Source organism: Choloepus didactylus, chromosome 14 (genome assembly GCF_015220235.1).
Source record: "Choloepus didactylus isolate mChoDid1 chromosome 14, mChoDid1.pri, whole genome shotgun sequence".
NCBI lineage: Eukaryota > Metazoa > Chordata > Mammalia > Pilosa > Megalonychidae > Choloepus > Choloepus didactylus.
The window spans coordinates 1021495-1042632 of NC_051320.1; the positions used below are offsets into that span (position 1 = coordinate 1021495).

Below are 21138 nucleotides of genomic sequence, written 5' to 3' on the forward strand. Positions count from 1 at the left end.
TCCCCTCCCCATTGTAAAAGCCAATCCATTTCTGGTATATTGCATTCCAGAAGCTTTAGTAAACTGAAACACTGGGGAAAAATGAATTCTTCAAGAAAGTTTCAGGAAAAGTGTGTAGTTAAATGGAAAAATATTCTTTCCATCTTGGAAATACCAAATATATAAATAAATTCAGATGGAAAAATATCTATAAATATAGTAGAGGAAACTTTATCAAAATCATTTTACAACCTTTAAGTGGAGAAGAACTTTTTATAATGACACAAGGACAGTTGGCAGTGAGACATTTCATGACAAGATTAAGAAGATGGGAAAATTAAAGACTGAAGATAAATGAGAAGGTAAAGAGTACAGTAAAAGTGGTAATTTTCTTAAAATTATGGAGAGGAGAATGATCTGTGCTTTATATTTTGGGAAATTCTTCTGAATCTGAGTCTCTGTGGATGGACATGACACTCGAGAATGTCCAGTGTTGTGTTCTCAGAGGAGCTTGAATTCCTGTGATCTGATGTGTTTGAGAATTTAAACAGATACCTTTTCATTCCTCAGGTCTATTGTATCTTTAGGAGAATGGAATGAGATGGTGATTTGGAAGGAGGCATGTGCAGAAGCTGGTGATCTTTGCTGGGGTTCCAAAAAGTTTACTGGGTTCAGGAAGCAGAGAAATGTTGCAGTGGAGAAGTGTGTATGCCAAAATTCTAATCTTTATATAAAAGTTTTGTTTTTATAATTTATAATTATTAATAAAAATTAGCCCTTAAGAATTTTATTTTTAAGTTGTTAATGTGTTTAGGTCAAGGTTGCTTCAAGAAAAATCACTCTGGACTTTCTTCACATTAGGTGGTGACAGATTAAAAGCAGAATATCTACTTTGCCTTTCAGAATATCAGACCAATTCCCCAAAAATGTATAACAACATACATTTTCAAATTTTAAAAATTTCAGACATAATGGATAATACAGAGTATGAAGGAAAAAATGTTAATAAAATTTAAGTTAACTAAGGTTATTGATCAAGCTTACATGAAGGTAATCTATTGTTTTTTTGTTACATTTGACAGCTAGGGCAAGTGCAGAAGTAGCCAGATATATGTTGAATTGAATTTGCTTCTATCCCAAGAACCCACAGACCCTGAGGCTAGAGTTTCCCGAAGTCAAAAGCAAGATGACCGAGAATGAACTAATCACCACACCACTTCAAATCCTACCAAAGTCAAGTCCAGTCTGGAAGCGTGATTCATTATGGATTCCTCTGATCTTTCTATTGGGGGAAGCTCTGATCTCCACACCCCTAGAGGCTGAGTCCCTATACAATGTGCCCCAGAGAGCTGATTCCAGACACCACTCATAATTTGTTCACTTAACCATACACTATTGATACTACAGCAGCCCCCCTAGTACTCAGGTGTGGTGGCACCCTCTCTCTGATGCCACAGAAAAAGAATAGAAATCTTGGCAATTATTAATTAGTTCTTCAGTCTCATTGGAGTGTTCAGAAACCCTGTATCAATTTCTACTGAAGCACGTTCTGCTGGGAAATAATCCAGGGCAATCATTTTGGAAATCTTGGTGGGTATCAAAACCAGTACCTAAAGCATCCACCATCCACAGGTGGCCCCGCAAAGAGCTTATTTTCCTTCCTTCCAATAACTAAGAATATTTAACTGGACCAAGTATCCTACTTCTCGATTTTGGTTTCTTGCCTTCCTCTTCCCTGCCCTATCCTGAAAACGTTCTTCACATCCCACAGGAGGGATTCACCCAGACCACATCTAATGATCATCATCATCTACAATCACCCATACCAAACAAAAAGTAAACATATCATTAAAAGATGAGTTACATATATCTTAAGTTATTTCTCAAGTGTGTGTGTATACTTAGCAAGTGCATGTGCACAATTAAATATTACAGAATAATGCTAGCACTATCACATAATTATTAATTAGTTTGAGGCAGGAAGAAGATGAAAAATGATCCAATTCTTCAGCAATGAGGTATTAGGCAAAAAAAAAAAAAAAAAAAGAAGGAAGAAAGAGAAAAATTGTGCAGTTTAATTTTGCTTTGCTGTCATCTTCATGCTTGTTCCTGAAGGCTGCCATGCCTGCATTCATATTTTGGGGAAGAGGAGTGTGTTATGATTATTGATATCATAAGGATGTCAATCTGGATAATGTTTGACATTCTAAGGAAAATCAAAGTAAAAAATAAATGAAGATATTCTCTCCCAGTTACATCTGGAATGTTCACTAATATTTGAAAGTTAATATTCACATATTCATGATGAATCTGAATGCCAGGACTAATTTGTAATAGTGCTGTTATGCAGACTGGACATCATGGTAACATACGCAATCATAGCTCTGAGAGGCAAAGATGTTAGAAATGGCTGTGGAGTATGCGTTCTGCTCTTTGGCCTTATGAATGCTTAAGTCTAAGGTGACGCATGATTTTGGCTAAATGCCAAGGCAGAAGCCGAACTTCAGAAAATTTGCTATTTAAAAATCTTCAAATTTGAGAAACAATAGTCTACAGACCACAACAGTTCTGTAAACAATGCAAACTTCAAAGGAAAGCACAAGTCTTGAGTGTGAGGATGGAGCTGTGCTCTGAAGGTCAGGTTGGGGAGAAGAGTGGTCTCAGGAATATGCTAGGTGTAAGGGCTGAGAGTTGACATGAGCTCATGGGTGAGAGAAAGGAAGGAGGCCTGAATCGCAGTTCTTGCATGGGAAGTACACTGGAGACAAAAGCACCACTCAAAGTGGCTGATGCAATGTCTTTAGAGAATAGTTTATTGTGTTGGGGAAATTGAAGTGTGCTAGCAGGAGCCATTTTCAGTAGCTCAATAGTAAGATTCAGCTCCAAAGCTTCTTGCCAAGAAACTATTGGCTACTGGAAGTTATCACTGGGGAATTGTTAAATAACAGTGCCTGTTACTGTGGAAGTGGTTTTTGGCACCAAGCTTTCTGAATAATTTAGGTGTTGAATCAGCTTTGGAGATAAAGAGACCATGTGGGAAGGAGACATTGCCCACAGTTTGCTGTACAACTCAGGGAATTCACTTATTCCTTCCCTGCTATGAACCAGATGCAGGGGCTAGAGTTCTCGGAAATCTGTAAATAGGGCTGTTCTAAAAATACATCTTTCTCATCACCTCAATATAGCTCATAACTACAAGAAATTTCACCCTAGAGAAACACTTGACATGTATGTATAAACCTCTATACATTCATTAATAAAGCATATTGGGTTTTTAAGGTATGAAATAGAATGTAGATAAATTTATCTTTGATTATGTATCTTTCTGAGTGCTATACTTTAAGGATTTCTTATAGGCTGAAGCACCTGGATTCAGAGTCTGACATTAGAAGATTATCAGGTCCATTTAGGACTCAAGATCCTGGAGTTTCTTTATCTGTGTAACAAATAGTTAAGAGAGTAAAGTGATGCTTCTCATTTTAATTTCACAAACAGGAGATTTTCTTCTACTTAGCCAAGGTTTGGAGTCCAGCCTCTGTTCTAGGAAACAAAAAACTGTCTGATATCTTGCAAAACTCTAAGATTCTTCATTATCATGCCTCTCCTAAACTCAGCAAGTCCTTCTTAACTGTTTGCCTAAAAAAGTTCTGGAATGAAGAACAGTATGAATGTAGGTATGTAAGGGTAGAATAAATATTTTTTTTTATAAATATGGCTCCTATTAATAAAAGCATAATCATTTACCTCTATCCTAACTTTCTAGGTCATGTTTTATAGTATTTAGTAAGAGGAAGTCTTTCTGCCATCAAAGGAGCCCTTTCTCTCCTTCACAGGAAACCAGTCTACATTAATGTTTTAGAAGTTATATTCTAAATGTGACACAGATCAAGTGGCTAGAAATTGACACTTCAAAAATTGACGTTAAAAAATATAAATACGAGCTATTTTGTGGCTTGCCAATTTATTTATGCTTCTGATTAAAACAAAACAGAACATTCTACTTGATCCTTCCCTCTTAGTATTGAGATTATTAGGGCTTTCATAAACATTCCTGTCCTCTCCTTTTTTGGAATATGGTTATATCACATTTCCTGGATATCTTGTGAAAATTTATGGTATTATTTTGTAAAGCTGAATAACAGTACTCTTGGCCACCTATCAATTGCATTTCTAGGTGCTCTTGATATTGTTTCTAGATAATGCTGGCTTTTGCATAACTGAGTGGCAACTGAATAAAATGTTGTGTCATAGTATAGAATTATTTCTCCTGTCTTGTTTCCAAAAATGATATGTAAAGAATGTAATTTCAGTTGACATGTTTAAGATTAATTAGAAAAACTGAATTATTATTTTTCAGAGAAAGTTCAGAGCACACATAATGATGAACTATACAAGGAAAGTCAGTGATAACCTGTCCTATATGTTGGTGGGTAGTTCCTGAATTTTTTTTTCCTTTTTTGTCCTTGCCCAACTTCCTTCCACTTGTCATCTTGTCGACTAGTGTTCCTCAACAATGCTCCTGCTTCTATGTCTGATAAGATTAGGGGAAAGGAACATTTAAATATTAAAATCATGGCATTTGGGAAACAAAATATAGGAAGTATAGGTAATGGATATTTAATTGTATGACATCCCTTTGGTTCTCTAGCCAGCCCATTTTCCAGGCATCTGTTGACCAGACAGCAGGAGTCTTGGGATTGCATTACGTAGTGTAAAGACCTCAGTGAGGGTGGGTTACATCACTCTTTAAACTGGGCTTTTGAAAGTTAAAGAATCTCAGAAAACCTGCTAACCTTCCCAAAGAGAATGGACACCAACATACAAATAAAGTGAGTGTAAGAATTATCCCCAAAATAAAAGCAATCAAAGTTTAATATAACTTAAATTGAGGAGGTCAGTTTAAGAGAGTTCTTAAAGAGCAGCAATGCTTCTCACTGTTGCCTCCACAATAAAACAGATGTTTGAGGACAGAGCCACCTCCCAGTCTGTATTACACCATCATCTATTCTCCATCTTCTCCTGTCCACTTTGTTTTCAGCTCTTCTTTCTTTCCCCTACACCAAAATATTCCTTGTATATGTTTGTTGTTTTGACAAATTTAGCCATTCTAAAGTTGGTCAATCTTCTCAGAAGTGTTGAGGTAAGTACAGTAGTTATTAGAAGATGTGCTATTTTATTGGTGCTGATTTGTCTCCAGAACATTGTAACTCATTTTTTGCCACAGATTCCTCTGAGAACCTAATGAAAAGTACTACACACTCCTCTGGAAAAAAGAAAATATGGAATGTGTTCATACACATAAATACATACATCAATATTGAGAGAATTTAAACAACGTAAAGTCTCCATGTGAAGCCCCAGAGGACTAAGGATTAATGTGAAGAAAAAAAAAATTCAGCACTCAAGGTGATCATTTTCATTGGTGTCTGAGTCCCAGTGTCTTCCATGGCTATATGATGCAGTGCAAAGTACATTATCTGTGGTTCCAGGTATGGAGATGATTTACTAAGTTACTTAAAATCTATCTCTGTTATTTTTCTCCCAGCTTTATAAATTTGGACTATATTTGTCCGCTCCACATACCATACAAAATATCTAAAAGGCTACATTAAGTTAATGTTGTGATTATGTTTCATAATCAGAGTACTATAAAATGCAGGTAAATGTTACTATGTTTTAAGAGGTAACAGAGAATGTTCAGTATAAAAGCATGTGTTAACCACCTGCTTATACAAAGTATTGAGTTTGGAACTTTGGAGAATAAAAGTCTGAGAATACATAATTTTCCAAATTTCTTATTCCAGGAAGGAAGCTAATTCAAGAATACAAATCATTGTTTCATAAGTAGTAATAGCTAATATTATTTAAACAGCTGTAAAGAAAGCCTACAGAGAATAGAGAAGATAAATTCCTTTATCATGAGGCAATCATTGAAAGCTACCTAGAGGAGGTTTCAGTAGACTTGATTAGAGAAGATTGAAGCAGGTGAGAAAGGAAAGGCATTCCATGAGCAAAGTAGAGGAAAATATGAGTTTGGAGAATCCATTGCTATTTACTTTTAAACCTTGGCTACTATGTTATTTCCATTATAATAATCCCACCTGATCTGTTTATTAATCTTTACTCCATGCTTCCACTGCATCTTGAGCATACCTTTTACATATTTCAATAAAAAATGATCAATTTTGGAACTATGCTCTCCCTTTTCTAGATCAAGAGGTTTTTTAGATTAAAAAAATAGATTAAAAATACCTTTGTTCAAAAATGCAAATGTACCTGAGGGCACAGAAATTGGTTTTCAAATAAATTAATGTATATATAATTAAAGTAGTCAGGTTTCTTTGGAACATGAATGGATATTAATGAACTTTATAACTGCAGATATTGGTTGAGATATTTAATGACATCCTGAGACTATTGATTAAATATTTGATGAAGACCCACAATTTACTAACAAGTTAATAAAGTTGTATATATTTATGATTCATAATTCATCTTTATAACATATGTCTAAATGAATAAAGCAAATAAGTTTGTTCTAGAAATGGCAGAGTAAGGGGACTTGATAATAGACAAGTAAAAACTATACAAAGGAATGACGAGAATCATGGGCTACTGGAGGTGAAAGAGACTTTCATATCATCTTGCCTCAAATGCATACCATATTTTCAAGTACAAAGAAAATGATGGATCAGTATTTTAAATAAGAAGGAAATAATGAACTTATTGCAATGATTAAGATACCTAGACTCAATTTATTTACAGTTTAAGATCCTTGACAAAGATGATCCTGTCCAAAGAGAAATATCTTTTATCCTTAGCACCCCAAAGTGAACAACTTCGTCAGATACTTTCACTGGAGCAGGTTTTGATTTGGAGGAGTATAATAGATACTTCATCTGTTGAGGAGAAGAGTTTGTCAAGGAAGAGGGAAAAATATATCAGGGAAACGTGTCAATCTCTTCCATCATGGTCTGATCAATGGCCAACTTACAACTTTCAAGTTAATGGATTAAAGGAATGGAAGGAATTGGAGAAGAACATAATTGAAAAAGTAAATTTTCCAGATTATATTTAAATATGTAAAATTTCACTTTGTATTTTTATTTGCATATAGTGTCCCTTCCAATGATATATAGGAAAGAAAGATCTAGAAAAAAAGATTTTGTTCTTGTATTTAATGCTCGCAATAAACTTTCCTTCTAAATTTGAAAAAAAGAAATTTTTTTTTGAATTGAAAGAAGTGGCATATCAAAGTTCCAAAATCACTGACTTTTCCATAACAGAAAACAAACGAATGAAGAACTCAGTGACCAACTACCCACTATTCTTCTCTGAAACCACCTCTCCCTCCCTCTTCTGATTTCCTGCTCTGCTCCAGGAACATGAGGTTTTAGATACCAGGATAAAACAAACCCTGCTGGGGTTTACAGCCATGACATGGTCCTAAACCAATTTCCCAGTGACAACCCTTCCCACCAACCACCCCAGATCTGAAAAACTTAAGCTAAAACTTGAATATAAAAATAAGAGTAAGAATCCCCCCTTCTTTTCATTTAGAAATGTAACTTCAGGAACTCTTGACTGTTCTAATGGGTTATTTTCAGAATTGAAAGACGAAAATATAAATAGGGATATTTGATATTTGAGATAATTTATTATAAATTAGCAATGCACAATCATATCTGTTAATCATTAATGTCAAGTACTAAATATAATTAAGGTGTTTGAAAGTAGAAATATTATATAGAGGCTATAAATATATCCTGTTACTCTTTTTGAGCTGAAATATATGGGAGACATTACAAAGTGAAGGAGTGGGATACAGCATGCATTTATAACTAGTGAAAATTTGTATAAATATGCATAATTAATATGCAATGTATACATGTATGCTTAAATAAGATGTTCTTTATGGGGGGTGGGGTGGTGTTTGATTTTACATCAACCTAACAAGGTATCCTAAACATTTAGTGACAAAAACAAAAAAACATGGTTCCCAAGTTTTAATGAATGTCTCTAGACTTTACATTCATCAAATAGGTCAAAATAATAACAGCAACATCATGCCAAATCTAAAAATGGGTTGTATTTGAAGAGTGTTTCAGGAAAGTATCACATTTGAAACTTATTTTGCCCTATGAAGAATTATTAAAAATTGAGGAAAAGAATTATTGACTTAAGAAGAATCCACAGTAAGAATGTCCCTGATGAGGAGTATTTATTTTGCTTAAAATATTCTATGACATGACACAGCCCCAGGAATTAATTTGCTTATATTATTCCATAACATCACATAGAACCATATATTATTTCCTTTATTTTTTGCAGATAAACCATTTCACACTCATATCTTCTTCTCTTTCATGACATTATGCAGCTGCATAATAATGTGGTTGACCCAGGATCCTTTTAGGAGGAAAGTAGTATTTGTTGTTTTCTTACTTTTCTACTTGGGGATCTTGCTGGGTAACTTACTGATTATTGTCACCATCAAGACAAGCTGGGCACTTGGGAGTCCAATGTACTTCTTCCTTTTCTACTTATCCTTTTCTGATACCTGCTTCTGTACTTGTATAGCCCCTAGAATGATTCTAGATGCCCTTTCAAAGAAGACCACTATCTCTTTCAATAAGTGCATAATCCAAGTCTTTTCACTCCATTTCTTTGGCTGCCTGGAGATCTTCATCCTTATCCTCATGGCCGTCTGTAAGCCCCTGCACTGCACAGCCATCATGAACCGGCGAGTCTGCAGTTTGTTGGTGGCTGGGGCCTGGATGGGATCCTGTGTGCATTCTTCGACTCAGATTTTTCTGGCCTTAACTTTACTTTTCTGTGGTCCCAATGTGATTGATTACTATTTTTGTGACTTGCAGCCTTTGTTGAAACTTGCTTGTGCAGGCACCTACATGATCAATTTATTATTGGTATCCAATAGTGGGGCCATTTGTACAGTGAGTTTTGTCATGCTGATGTTCTCCTATGTCATCATTTTGCATTGTCTGAGAAACCACAGTGCTGAAACGAGGAGAAAAGCCCTCTCCACCTGCATCTCCCACATCATGGTGGTCATTTTGTTCTTTGTTCCTTGCATATTTATATATACACGTCCTGCAACCACCTTCCCCATGGATAAGATGATAGCTGTGTTTTATACAATTGAAACACCTTTGCTCAACCCTCTGATTTATACATTGAGGAATGCAGAAGTAAAAAATGCTGTGAGGAATTTATGCAGCAAGACATTGATATCATATGACAAAAGATGAATGGATGTTTCAAATATTTCTTCATAGTTTGGATTGACCAAGAAAATTTAAGAGAAAATATTTTCTTGTTATTGTGGTTTTAATATAATCCTATTTTGAAGCATAGGAGTTAGTTCCTTTGGGAAAATAAGCAATGCAAATATATACACTAGCTAGTGTTGAGTTAACTTCATCTAGAGGAAGAGACAGCACCAGGTCAAAACACGTATATAAGGTCTGTTGCCTTAGATGTTGTTCACTGTTGTCCGTCTGCCTCCTTCATCTGCCTAGTGTCACTCTTATTTTTGATTTGGTGTTCATTGCCCTTCTTGATGTTGATGCCTGGCATTTTCTGCTTGTAGTTCCCCTCTATATACTTATATCCCCAGACTGGAAGATTTTCCTTCCTATAATGTTTCCTTTATTTGATAGTTCAGTCCCGGCATATCTGATCAAGAACTCAGAAGAAAATACAAGATTCTAACAATCATAGAAAATCCATGTTGAAAGAAAGGGACAATATTATATTGTCTAGGTTATCTCCCTTCTAATTCTTGGATTTATGCTTCAAATCCTTACCATGTTTACCTAGCTCCTTTTAGAACAGAGGCAGAGCAAGGAGAGAAAGATTCACTCTTCTGAAGGAGTTCTTTATCTTAGAAAGTATTTGACTGTTTGGATTGTATTTAGATTTTTCCCTTTGAAAATCTACTTTATGCTTCTAATTTTATCCCTGCAATTTGTTTTTTGGGGGGAGAGATATGAATTGTTATTCATAACAATTATATTTTATTTATAATATAGGGTTATTATGATCACAGCACAAATGGTGCAAATTAAGGTACTCTTTCACAAGCAGATTTAACCTTTAATAAAAATCCTAATGATTAACAGTACATGTATTTATATAAACTAGAAGTAGGGTGTGCAAACAGTTGATGGTAAGGGATTCAAAAATGTAAATAGATAAAGAATGTGATAACCAAGAGAAGAACTTTTAGACTTTGAAACAGAAATACGTACATCACATATGAATTTTTTGTGAGATTTTAGTATATTACTGAAAAGAAAGTATCTTTTCTCTTCTTATCCAGAGAAGACTGAGATGTTTCTCTGAAAATTACATTTCTGCTATACAGATGGATACCACCTTTTGCACTATCTTTCCAACTCTAGTCTCTAATCACATGAGCATTAAGAATCTTTCCAAATTTGATTTAATTTCCTATTTGTATTTTTATCCACAGAGAAATTAAATATGGGTATTTTGTTTATTTGAGACTTCCATTTCTATTTATAAATTAACAAATAGCATTAAGGTTACTAAATTTGTATCAATGTTATTGTACAAGGAACTTTAAAATTGAGAAAATGACCATCTATTTCTTCATGTGGGCATGGAAAGCAGTGAATTCCACAATGACCAGCACCAACATATATTCATCACTTTGTTTTTCAAATTCTGTGAATGTCAAGGGGAATTCCATCTTAAGCAATTCATCATTGATTGAAGCAGCTACAGTTAGATTCTGCTATTGCAAGGTTTGCACAGCAGTGTATTCCAGTGGGCAGAGTTTCAGCTGGTTTCTCCCATTTCAAGACAAGGAAAAGATGAAATAGATGGACCCAGTTTAGGTACCTCCCAGATTCCCTCCATCTAATCCATCTCCTGGACATACACTCAATATGGAGCCTCTACTTCTGTTGTTACTATGCTTCCTACAGGCAGAGATTGTGTTCTAAACCAGAGACAGGATTTTATAATAAAGATGGCAGAACTGAAACAAAGACTGAATATGCAACCTCAAAAGTTTTCCTTCATTCAGGCCAGTGTCTTGACAGGAAAAGAGAGTATTCTGAGAACTATAACAGGGACATTTGTGTGGGGAGGGAACCATGAATCTATAAATTATCCTGGATCTTCTGGGTTGTCATAAGTAGCTCCCTCTCCCTTTCTTGCAAGAAAAGTTTTCCCTTGCTGAGATACCATGCTATTACCTCATCTGAAGAAGTTGCCACGCAATGATATTTGTTCTCCTCCAGAGCTTCCTCCTCCACCACTCATTGCTTCCAACCAGCTAACCAGAGGCAAGTATTAGGAAATCCCCAGCATGAAAGTGTAATCCTTGTTTAGGAGGAAATGAATTACATGTGGAAATTGCAGAACCTGGCTAATTAATGCAGGGGGATCTAGCAGAGCACTCCACTATGGGAGAGGATCTTGAATATAAGTGTAGATACTGAAAAATTTTTGACCTGAGGGCACTCATCTAGGACTTGAGGTTTGATTTCTCACAAGGACATCTGGAATTGGCTCCTTAAAGGATATACAAGATGATAGCTGTATTTGTTTTCCAATGTTCCTGCAAGAAATTAAAGCAAAATTATATCTTACATTTCTGTAATTTGGAAGTGTGGCACTGGTCTCACTGGGATAAAATCAAATTGTCAGCAGGTTTATGTTCTTTACTGGAAGCTCTAAGCAAGAATCTGTTTCCTTGGCTTTTTCATCTTCTAGGGACTACCCACAATCCTTTTGATCATGGCCCCTTTCCCCACCTTCAAAGTCAGAAAAGTTGCATCTCTTTTCGCTTTTCTTCCACTGTAATACCTCCCTTTGACTTTCTTTCCTGCTCTGCTCTTCCATGTTTAAGGATGCTGGTGATTACATTGAGCCCACCTGGATAATCTAGGATAATCTCTCTATTTTATGATCAGATGATTAACAATCTTGCTTCCATTTGTATCCTTAATTCTCTGTGCCATGTAGTCTAACATATTCACAGGTTCCAGAGTTTGGACAACTATTCTGCCTACCGCAGTGGCCCTCAGTAAGTGAAACAAAGGTGGAGGAAGATCCTTGACTTAATATTGAAGAGGGAATAGAAGGCTCAGAGTTTTGAGAATATAGAACCTAAAGTCAAAGAACCCATGAGCAGACTATGTATCCTTGGAGGACCCAGGAGACACTTCTTTCACTTAACACAATAAGGGATATGCTAGTGAGAGGGGAACAAATATTTTTGAGATGCTTTGTGAGAATAACAAATGAAGATGCCTCCTTAGAACTTTGCTTCCTGGTGTCTATGGGAATTATGGGATTCCAGAAGGGTACATAGCAGCAGTTAATAGCCATTAGTGGCAAGGTGGATATAATTATCACAATGACAGTGAGGACAAAGTACATGAGGTGACTTTTCCTGCAGAGTTTAAAATGGAAATAGATCTTGTTTCTAAGGACAAGAAGAATGGATAACCAACTAGAATAATGTATGACTTTAATAATAATAAAAAGACCTGATGGGAAAAATGTCAATGTCAGTTACTGCAATGGAAAACTGTAGTCCCTCACCCAGATGCAGAAGTAAATGATTTTTCAGACCCAGGACCCAGTGATTCAATGGGATGTTGGGTAGCCTGACAAAAGACCAACACACTAAAATATATATAAATATTCATTTTATCCTTACACAGAGGAACTTATGATTCCTCTGTAATTGTGTAGTAGGGAAAGAGAATGTCCAGAATTTTCAAGGGTTGTTAGGTGTGAGTTCAGAGCTGACAATGATAGCAGGGCATCCAAAATGCTATTTTTACTCCCTCTGGTTAGAATGGGACTTTACAGAAGCCAGGTGTTAGAATTCAGGCCAAGTTCATCCCACAATGGGGATAATGGGTCCATGGACTCAACTCAGGTTAATTTCTCAGTCTCTGAATATATTTATTAGCTGCCCAAACTTTTTTGGTTCTTTATCCATGGACTAAGTGTCCTTTTGGCAGAAATGGTCAAATGGAAGCTCCCAAAACATTTCTTTACCTATTCCCAAGAAAAATAGTAAATCAGGTTCAATACTTCATCTTGGGAAGTATTGCAGAAACTAGTGACACTACTGAAGGAGTGAAGAATGCAGAGACAATATTCTTTATCAGATTTCTATCTTATTAACCTGTCTAGTCTCTGCAAAAAATCAAATGCATTATGGTGGATGATAGTGGAGATTGGAGCTACAATCACAGTTCTTTTCCATGAGACTTTGGTATTTGATATGATTCCAGAAATACTGCCACTTGGTGAATGCATTCATTCTTCTTGATGTCATGAATAGGGAAGATTCAAATCAGTTCACATTTATATTGAAAGTACAAAAGTATGCAATCATTTCTTTCTCCAGGCAATGCTATTTCCTCCTTTTTCTTAATTTTGTCTTCCGGGAATTTAACTTTTGAACATTTTTCAGAATGTATTAATGGTATCATGCTAACTGGACCAATGACTAGAAATTGGCAAGTACACAATTGCCCCAGTAAGATCACTACATGCCATATTGTGAGAAACAAACCCCATGAAGTCTCTCGAGGCTACCACATGGGTGACATTTTTCTCATGGCCTCAGAATTCACTTATCTTACATGTACCTTGTCACCCATAAGCCGTCTGCCTGATAGAAGAGAGTAAAGGCCTCTTAAGGGCTCAGTTAAGGAATTAGTTGTATTCAACTCTGCAAGGAGTTGAGATACTGTCCTCAGGATTCAATGTATACATTGATCCACTGTCCCCATTTTCTTGATATATATCATTAGGGGATCTAATGGGTGAAGCAGAAGGGGCCCTATTGCTGACACTCCTAGGGTCCCACTGTCAAACTCTGATTTCACCAGGGTAAAGTTCATGATTCCTGGAGAAGATAACATAACTGATAGGGGACACCCTAATCCTAACCCTAACACTAACCCTAACCCTAACCCTAACTCTAAATGTTGAAATGGAACAATGGAAACAACGTTTTATGTTCTTCATACCAGGGAAAGAGCAGGAAAGAAGAGTTACTCTTCTGGCTGGGATACTTGATTCTGATTATCATGAATAGCTAGGAATGCTCTACCATAGAGGACACAGAGTATTAACTGAAGCATGCCTTAGTGTTTGCACACACCCAGTGATAACAGTAAAGGGGCAATTGCAGCAACCACAGCCCAACAAGAACAAAGCAACTATGGGCTCAGAATCTTGGAGATTGTGTTTACAGTCTTCCCACCAGGCAAAAATCCAAACAAACTGAATTGCTGTCCAAACGTGAGAGAATAGGTGGTATAGGTGTAGGAGAAAGATCATCTATATCAAATATGGCTCTGGGAATTACTGTTACAGTAAGAGTATAGCTTAGCTTCATATGTGTGTGTGTGTGTGTGTGTGTGTGTGTGTGTGTGTGTAGCCACCATCCTAGAGGCAATTCTGTAACTGATTTGACTTGTATCTCCCAACTTAGTAAAGAAATGAGGACCTCCTGTTTACAAAAAGAAGCCAGAATAAAAAATAAAAACTTCTTTAAGACCACATATTATATTGGGGGAGGCAAGTTATCTTAAAAGGGTTTTAATGAATCTTAAGAAATAAATGGCTGGATTGTATTGATAACAATTTGTGTATTTCCATAAATTTCTTTGTCCTAATCTACCTCCCAAACATTTGACTACATGCTCAATCACGAACATTGCATGTTACCCATCATCTCATCTTCTCATATGGCCAGTTGTTTCGGCCTTTCCTGGGAGAGGGCTGTTTTCTGGCAGGTTCTCCATTGTGTCTGTCACCCAGACACCAGTTCCAAGCTGACTATATCCACATAGATTCATTTGTTAGTGCTGCTATAGAATGTTAGCCATGGTACATCAAAGGAGAAAATTCTGTAATGGTATTATTCCTTTCTCTGAATATAAGCACAATGTAGAAGAGGAAAATTATATATAATTTATTTTTTCAACAGCATGTGCTCACTTTGTGTCTCTACTTACATTTTAGTACTTCTCACAATACTTTAAGCTTTTTTCTTAATATATCTTTTATGGAGATCTGTGCTCAGTCATCTTTGATGTTACTATTATAATCATTTTGAGTGTGCCACAAACTGTGATCTTATAAGACAGTGAACTTATTTGGCAATGGTTGTGTGTGTTCTGACTATTTCACCATCCTGTCATTCCTCCACCCCACCACCCCCCCTTTCTCCTCAGCCTTCCCTATTCCAGAGAGACAACAATATTGAAATAAGGCAAATTAATAACCCTACAATGGTTTCTAAGTGAGTCAAGTGAAAGTAAGATTTGCACATCTCTCCCTTTAAATCAAAAGGTAGAAATAATTAACCTTAGTGAGAAAGGCATGTTGAAAGGCAAGACAGACTGAAAGCTAAGCCTCTTGCACCAAATAGTTAGCCAAGTTAGAATGCCAAGGGAGAGTTCTTGAAGTAAATTAAAAGTGCTACTACAGGGAACACATGAATGATAAGAAAGCAAAACACCCTTACTGCTGATATGAAGAGAGTTTTAGTGGTCTAGATAGAAGTTCAAACCAACCACAACATTCCCTTAAACTAAAGCCTAATCAAAAACCAGGCCCTAACTCTCTTCAATTCTATGAAGGCAATTCTATAAAAGTGCAAGGTGAAGCAGCAAGTGCTGATGTAGAAGCTGCAGCAAATTAACCAGAAGATCAAGCTGCAAGAAAATTGATGAAGGTGGTTGTACTAAACAACAGATTTTTAATGTAGGCAAAATAACCTTATATTGGAAGAAGATGTCATCTAGGACTCTCACAGCTAGAGAGGAGAGGTCAGGGCCTGGCTTCAACACTTCAAAGGACAGTCTGACTCTCTTATTAGGGGCTAATGCAGCTGGTGACTTTAGATTGAAGCCAGTGCTCATTTATCATTATGAAAATCCTAAGGCCCTTCAGAACTATGCTAAATCTACTCTGCCTGTGCTCTACAAATGAAACAACAAAGCCTGGATTACAGCACATCCGTTTACAACATGGTTTACCGAATATTTTAAGCCCATTTTGAGACCTACTGCTCAGAAAAAAAAAGTATATATATATATGTATATATACATATATATATATGTATATTCCTTTCAAGGAGTGCTCATTTTGAATGCACCTAGTTACGTAAGAGCTCTGATGGAGATGTACAATGAGATTAATATTGTTTCCATACCTGCTAATACAACATTAATTCTGCAGCCCATGGACCAAGGAGTAATTTTGAATTTCAAGTCTTATTATTTAAGAAATATATTTCATAATGCTATAATTGTCATAGCGACTCCACAGATGGATCAGGGCAAAGTAAATTTGAAACCTTCTGGAAGGGATTCTCCATACCAGATGCCATTAAGAACATTCAGGATTCATGGGAGGAAGCCAAACTCCCAAAATTAATGGGAGTTTGGAACAAGTTTATTCCAACCCTCATGGATGACTTTAAGAGGCTCAAGATTTCAGTGAAAGAAATAACTGCAGATGAAGTTGAAATAGCAAGAGAACTAGAATTAGAAGTGGAGCCTGAAGATATCACTGAATGGCTGCAATCTCATGACAAATTTTAATGGATTGAGGAGCTGCTTCTTATGGATAAGCAAAGAAAATGGTTTCTTGAGATAGATTTTACTCTCGGTGAGGACACTGAACATTGTTAAAATGACAGCAAGAAATTTAGAATATTATATCAATTTAGTTGATAAAGCAGAGACAGCATTTAAAAGATTGGCTCCAGTTTTAAAAACTCTACTGTGGGTATAATGTATCAACTCTTGCTACCAAGAAATCTTTCCTGAAAGGAAGAGCCAATCAATTTGGCAAACTTCATTGTCATCTCATTTTAAGAAATAGCCACAGCCTCCACAACCTTCAGCAAACACCCACCCTGATCAGTCAGCAGCCACCAACATAAGGCAGGACCCTCCACCAGCACAAAGATTATTTGGTGAGGGCTCAGATGGTGGTTAGAATTCTTAGCAACAAAGTATTTTTTAATTAAGGTATGCACATTTTTTTTAGACATAACGCTATTGTATGTTTAATAGACCACAGTATAGTGTAAATATAACTTTTTATATATACTGGGAAACCAAAAATATTGCCTGACTTGTTTTATTGCATTATTCACTTTATTGCAGTAGTCTGAAACAAAGTGCAATATTTACAAGGTATGCTTTTACTGTGCTAATTTTCTAACAGTTCTGTAACAAAGTAACACAAACTGGATGGCTTAAAGCAACAGAAATTTATTGTTTCACAGTTCTGGAGGCAAGAAGTCTGAAATCTGTAGGGGACAATCTTTCCTTGCTTCTTCCTAGCTTCTGATGGTTTGCTGGCAATCCTTGGGCTTTGATCGCTGCCTCAGTCACCACCTGGTTTTCCCTCCTGTATTTATAATGTTTATAGTTAATTCTCTCTATTTTTAGGGACAACAGTAATCTTGAATTAGGGTTCACCTTAATCTTATTCGGCCTCATTTTAACTAACAACATCTTCAAAGACTGCTTTCATGAGTCACATTCATGTTTTTTGAGGTAATGCAATTCAACCCATAATATATACTTCTTATGTTTTCTTATTTTAAATCATTTATTATAAAAAAGAAAACTTAAAAGGTACACACTTTTTAAAACTGGATTTTCAGTTAATGATCATGAATCATTTGTAATTTTTCCATCTCTCTCTTAAATTTTCACAAAAATAAGTGCAAAAAAGAAAGTTTTGTATTAATCTATGCCAACAAAAAGGGCCAGACAGACAGGAAATGCTAGCTGGTGAAAGATTTCCATGAATTTTTCAGAATATAGAGAAGAGTGTTAGGTAACTGACTTAGCAGAGTGGAGAAAGTTACACTCGTTTGAGGAGGGATGGGGAGAAAAACAAGCTGATTCAACTGCAAAGGGCCTGAGATGCTAGAAACTTGGAGCATCAGGATCCAGAGTACGGAAGTGAAACATACATTGAATTACAGGCAGATTATTTTATTGCCCTGGGTCATTTTCCACACAGCTATGAAATGCCTCTTCTGTGTTATCCTGCAGAAGATTGGGGTTGTTTCTGTTGTTGTTTTGAGAAACTGTGCTAGGGAATTTCTGCTATCACTGTGAAGAACAGTGATGAAATATACAGCTGCATATGCAAGGGCTAAGTGAAAATCTACATAGTGAACTGTGAAAAGAAATGGTGATTTAAGGCCATAAGAAACTTTAAATATGACGGTATTTCTGTTCAGAACATGCATATCAAGGTCAATTAACCCTTAGTGCTACACACCCTGATTATACAAGTTCCTCTTCAATCTGTGACAAATTTATTGCTTTCTTCTATTAAAACTGTAATAAGACCCAGTGTCCACAAAACAAGGAGCCATGACAAAGAGCAAATTACAAATTTTAGTACTCAAAAATAACAGGTATAATAGATTTTAGAAGTCATCTTGGAATTTATTCAAATCTTATCAGAATTATTAAAGTATAAAGAGTGTGATACATTTTAATGGTGATACTGAAACCAAATTCAGATATAGGTGAAAAAGAGATGCAAGTATAGGTATAAATTTATATGTAGATATGCATAAATATCTATAGACAGATAAGGATGTTTCTTGCTTCTTTATGTCTCCATGTGGGGGGTGGGCAGAAATATATCTGCCTAGTTATGGAAATTCATTGCATATAATGCCCAGGGAATACCATCTATGTATACATTTAATAATGTATTTGAAATAACATTGTGGTAATCACCAAAGAGCAAATTATATAAAAGTTCACTGAATTACAATACTTGATTATGATTTATATTTTACTTTGTTTCATTTAATTCATTAGGTAATGCATTCTTTTTAAGTTATATCAAAATATGATTTTAATTAACTTTAATGATGGAAGTAATATTGAAACATCCTTATTAAAGTAATCATAATATTGTATAACAAAATCTCCATGACCACCACTCCCTTTGTTCCCCAGAGGCAAATATTTCCTTCCACAACTTTTCCTATTCATTTATGAGAATACAAGTACATGACATTCTTTGGGTGGGATTTACTTTGACATAGTAGTTATCATACTTTGATTATTTTCATGTGCCTTATGGTTTGTGTTCAACAATATTTCACAGTGGTTTATCCTTAAATGTGTCAGATCTTACATTTTGCATTTCTGCCTTGTTTTCCATACCAAGAATCTATCACCTGTTATGTATATTTTATTATTATTAGGTATTTGTATCATTTCTATTTTTCAAATTTGAACAAGCCTACCATGATTATCCTTTTGATTGATTTCTGGGATAGTTTCACTAGATGATGTGCTGATTCCCTAAGCTATCATCAAAAATTTATATAGACAGGCTTTTTAATTGTATTTTCATGAAACTGAAAAGTGATAATATATATTTTGTTTAAATTTAATTCCCTTGATCATAATGGAATTGAAGATTTTAACATATGCTTATTGGCCAATTTTAATTTCCTTACTGTGGATTGCCTATTGCAATGTTTTACTTACATTGGGTTATTTATCCTAATATTTTCGAACTGTAGGAGTTCTATATATATATATATATATATATATATATATATATATATATATATACTCTCATTCTGCCACTTTTTATCATACCTTGTTCACATGGAATTTAGTCATACAGAACTATGAAATATATTACATTTTTTAAAAATAAATTTCCTTCATGTGCTTTAAAAATTATCACTACCCTAACGTAAAAATATATTCTACTAATTGTTCCTCTAATATTGTCAAATATTTATTTCTCTAAAACAATTCCAGAGGAATCCATACCAAGTAGAGGGCATTGGTCAAAAACATCCAAAGTCTTCAGGAGCATGCTGAAAAAATTTAATTAATGTGCAGGATTAATTTTTTTATAAAAGTGAGCCTTGAGTTTAACAGTGTTGTGACACATTTTAGATCAGGTAACTACTAGCTAGAAAAAGTAAGTAAGAGATGTAGTGTAATAATTTGTACCAAAAGAAAATTTCCATTTTAACTAGAAAATTGCTTGACTTGGCCCCATGTGTGCGCAATGAGCCTGCTGAGGAAAGAAAGTGGTTCTACTCAGAGAGATATAAACTGGTCAAACAGATCAAGTGAAGACTTATCTCTGGATGTCTCTCCAATGGTGCTACCATAAAAGGAAGTGCCAAAAAGTGGGCTAAATGTCAAAAATAATGAGCACTCCTGGCTTAGAATGGAAAATGAACTTGGAAATAAGGTAAACTACAGGAAGCTATAACTGTAGGAAGCCCATACATAAACACTTTTCCCCCAAGATCTGCTTTTTGCACTTCTTTTTCTCTCTCCTTTATTTTTAATGGCATGAAAATATTCTGAAGGCTCTGTGCCAGTTTTGATGTATTAGGTCCCCCCAAACCCCACATTCTTTAATGCAATCCAGTGGGGGCAGATGTTTTAGTGTTGATTAAGAGGGAACCTATCAGTTCAGTGTTTCCATGGAGATATGACTCAATCAACTGTGTGTGAGATTTTCATTGGATTGTTTCCATGGAGGGGTTGCCCCACCCATTCAGGGTGGGTCTTTATTGGATCACTGGAGTACTTTAAAAAGAGCCACACAGACCTAGATGCAGAACAGCTGTGAGTGACATTTTGGAGAGCAACTGAGAGAGACATTTTGGAGATAGCTGCTGAATGCAGATTTAGCTAGCCAAGAGGTTGCTCCAGAGAAGCTAAGAGAAGACAAATCACCCCAAGAGCAACATATGGAACAACACACAGTAGCTGAGAGAGGAGCTTGAATACATCCCAGGATCAGCAGATGCCAGCCCCATGCCTTCCCGGCTAACAGAGGTTTCCGGACACTATTGGCCATCCTTCAGTGAAGGTATACTCAAGTCTAGGCCTTAATTTGGACTGTAAATTTATAACCAAATAAACCCCTTTTATAAAAGCCAATCCATTTCTGGTATTTTGCATAATGGCAGCATTAGCAAACCAAAACAGGCTGTTTCTGAGATGGTCAGCCAGGAATCCAGTGATTAAATAATGAACCCATTGATGTCTAATGACATTACTGCATTTTCAGGATTTCGCACAGTGACAATCAATGGGA

At 35.8% G+C, this 21138-nt stretch overlaps 1 protein-coding gene across 1 annotated transcript; it reads left to right on the forward strand.

Annotated features, from left to right (window-relative positions):
• Window positions 1–8345: 8345 nt before the first annotated feature.
• On the forward strand, window positions 8346–9248 carry LOC119509544 (olfactory receptor 4C16-like). Its single transcript, XM_037803557.1, has one exon. It carries the CDS (start codon window positions 8346–8348, stop codon window positions 9246–9248), a length of 903 nt encoding a protein of 300 aa, XP_037659485.1.
• Window positions 9249–21138: the final 11890 nt, after the last annotated feature.

Bases quoted from the DNA above. Each gene is read 5' to 3' on its own strand.
- LOC119509544 (XM_037803557.1), top strand. From the start codon at position 8,346: ATGACATTATGCAGCTGCATAATAATGTGGTTGACCCAGGATCCTTTT.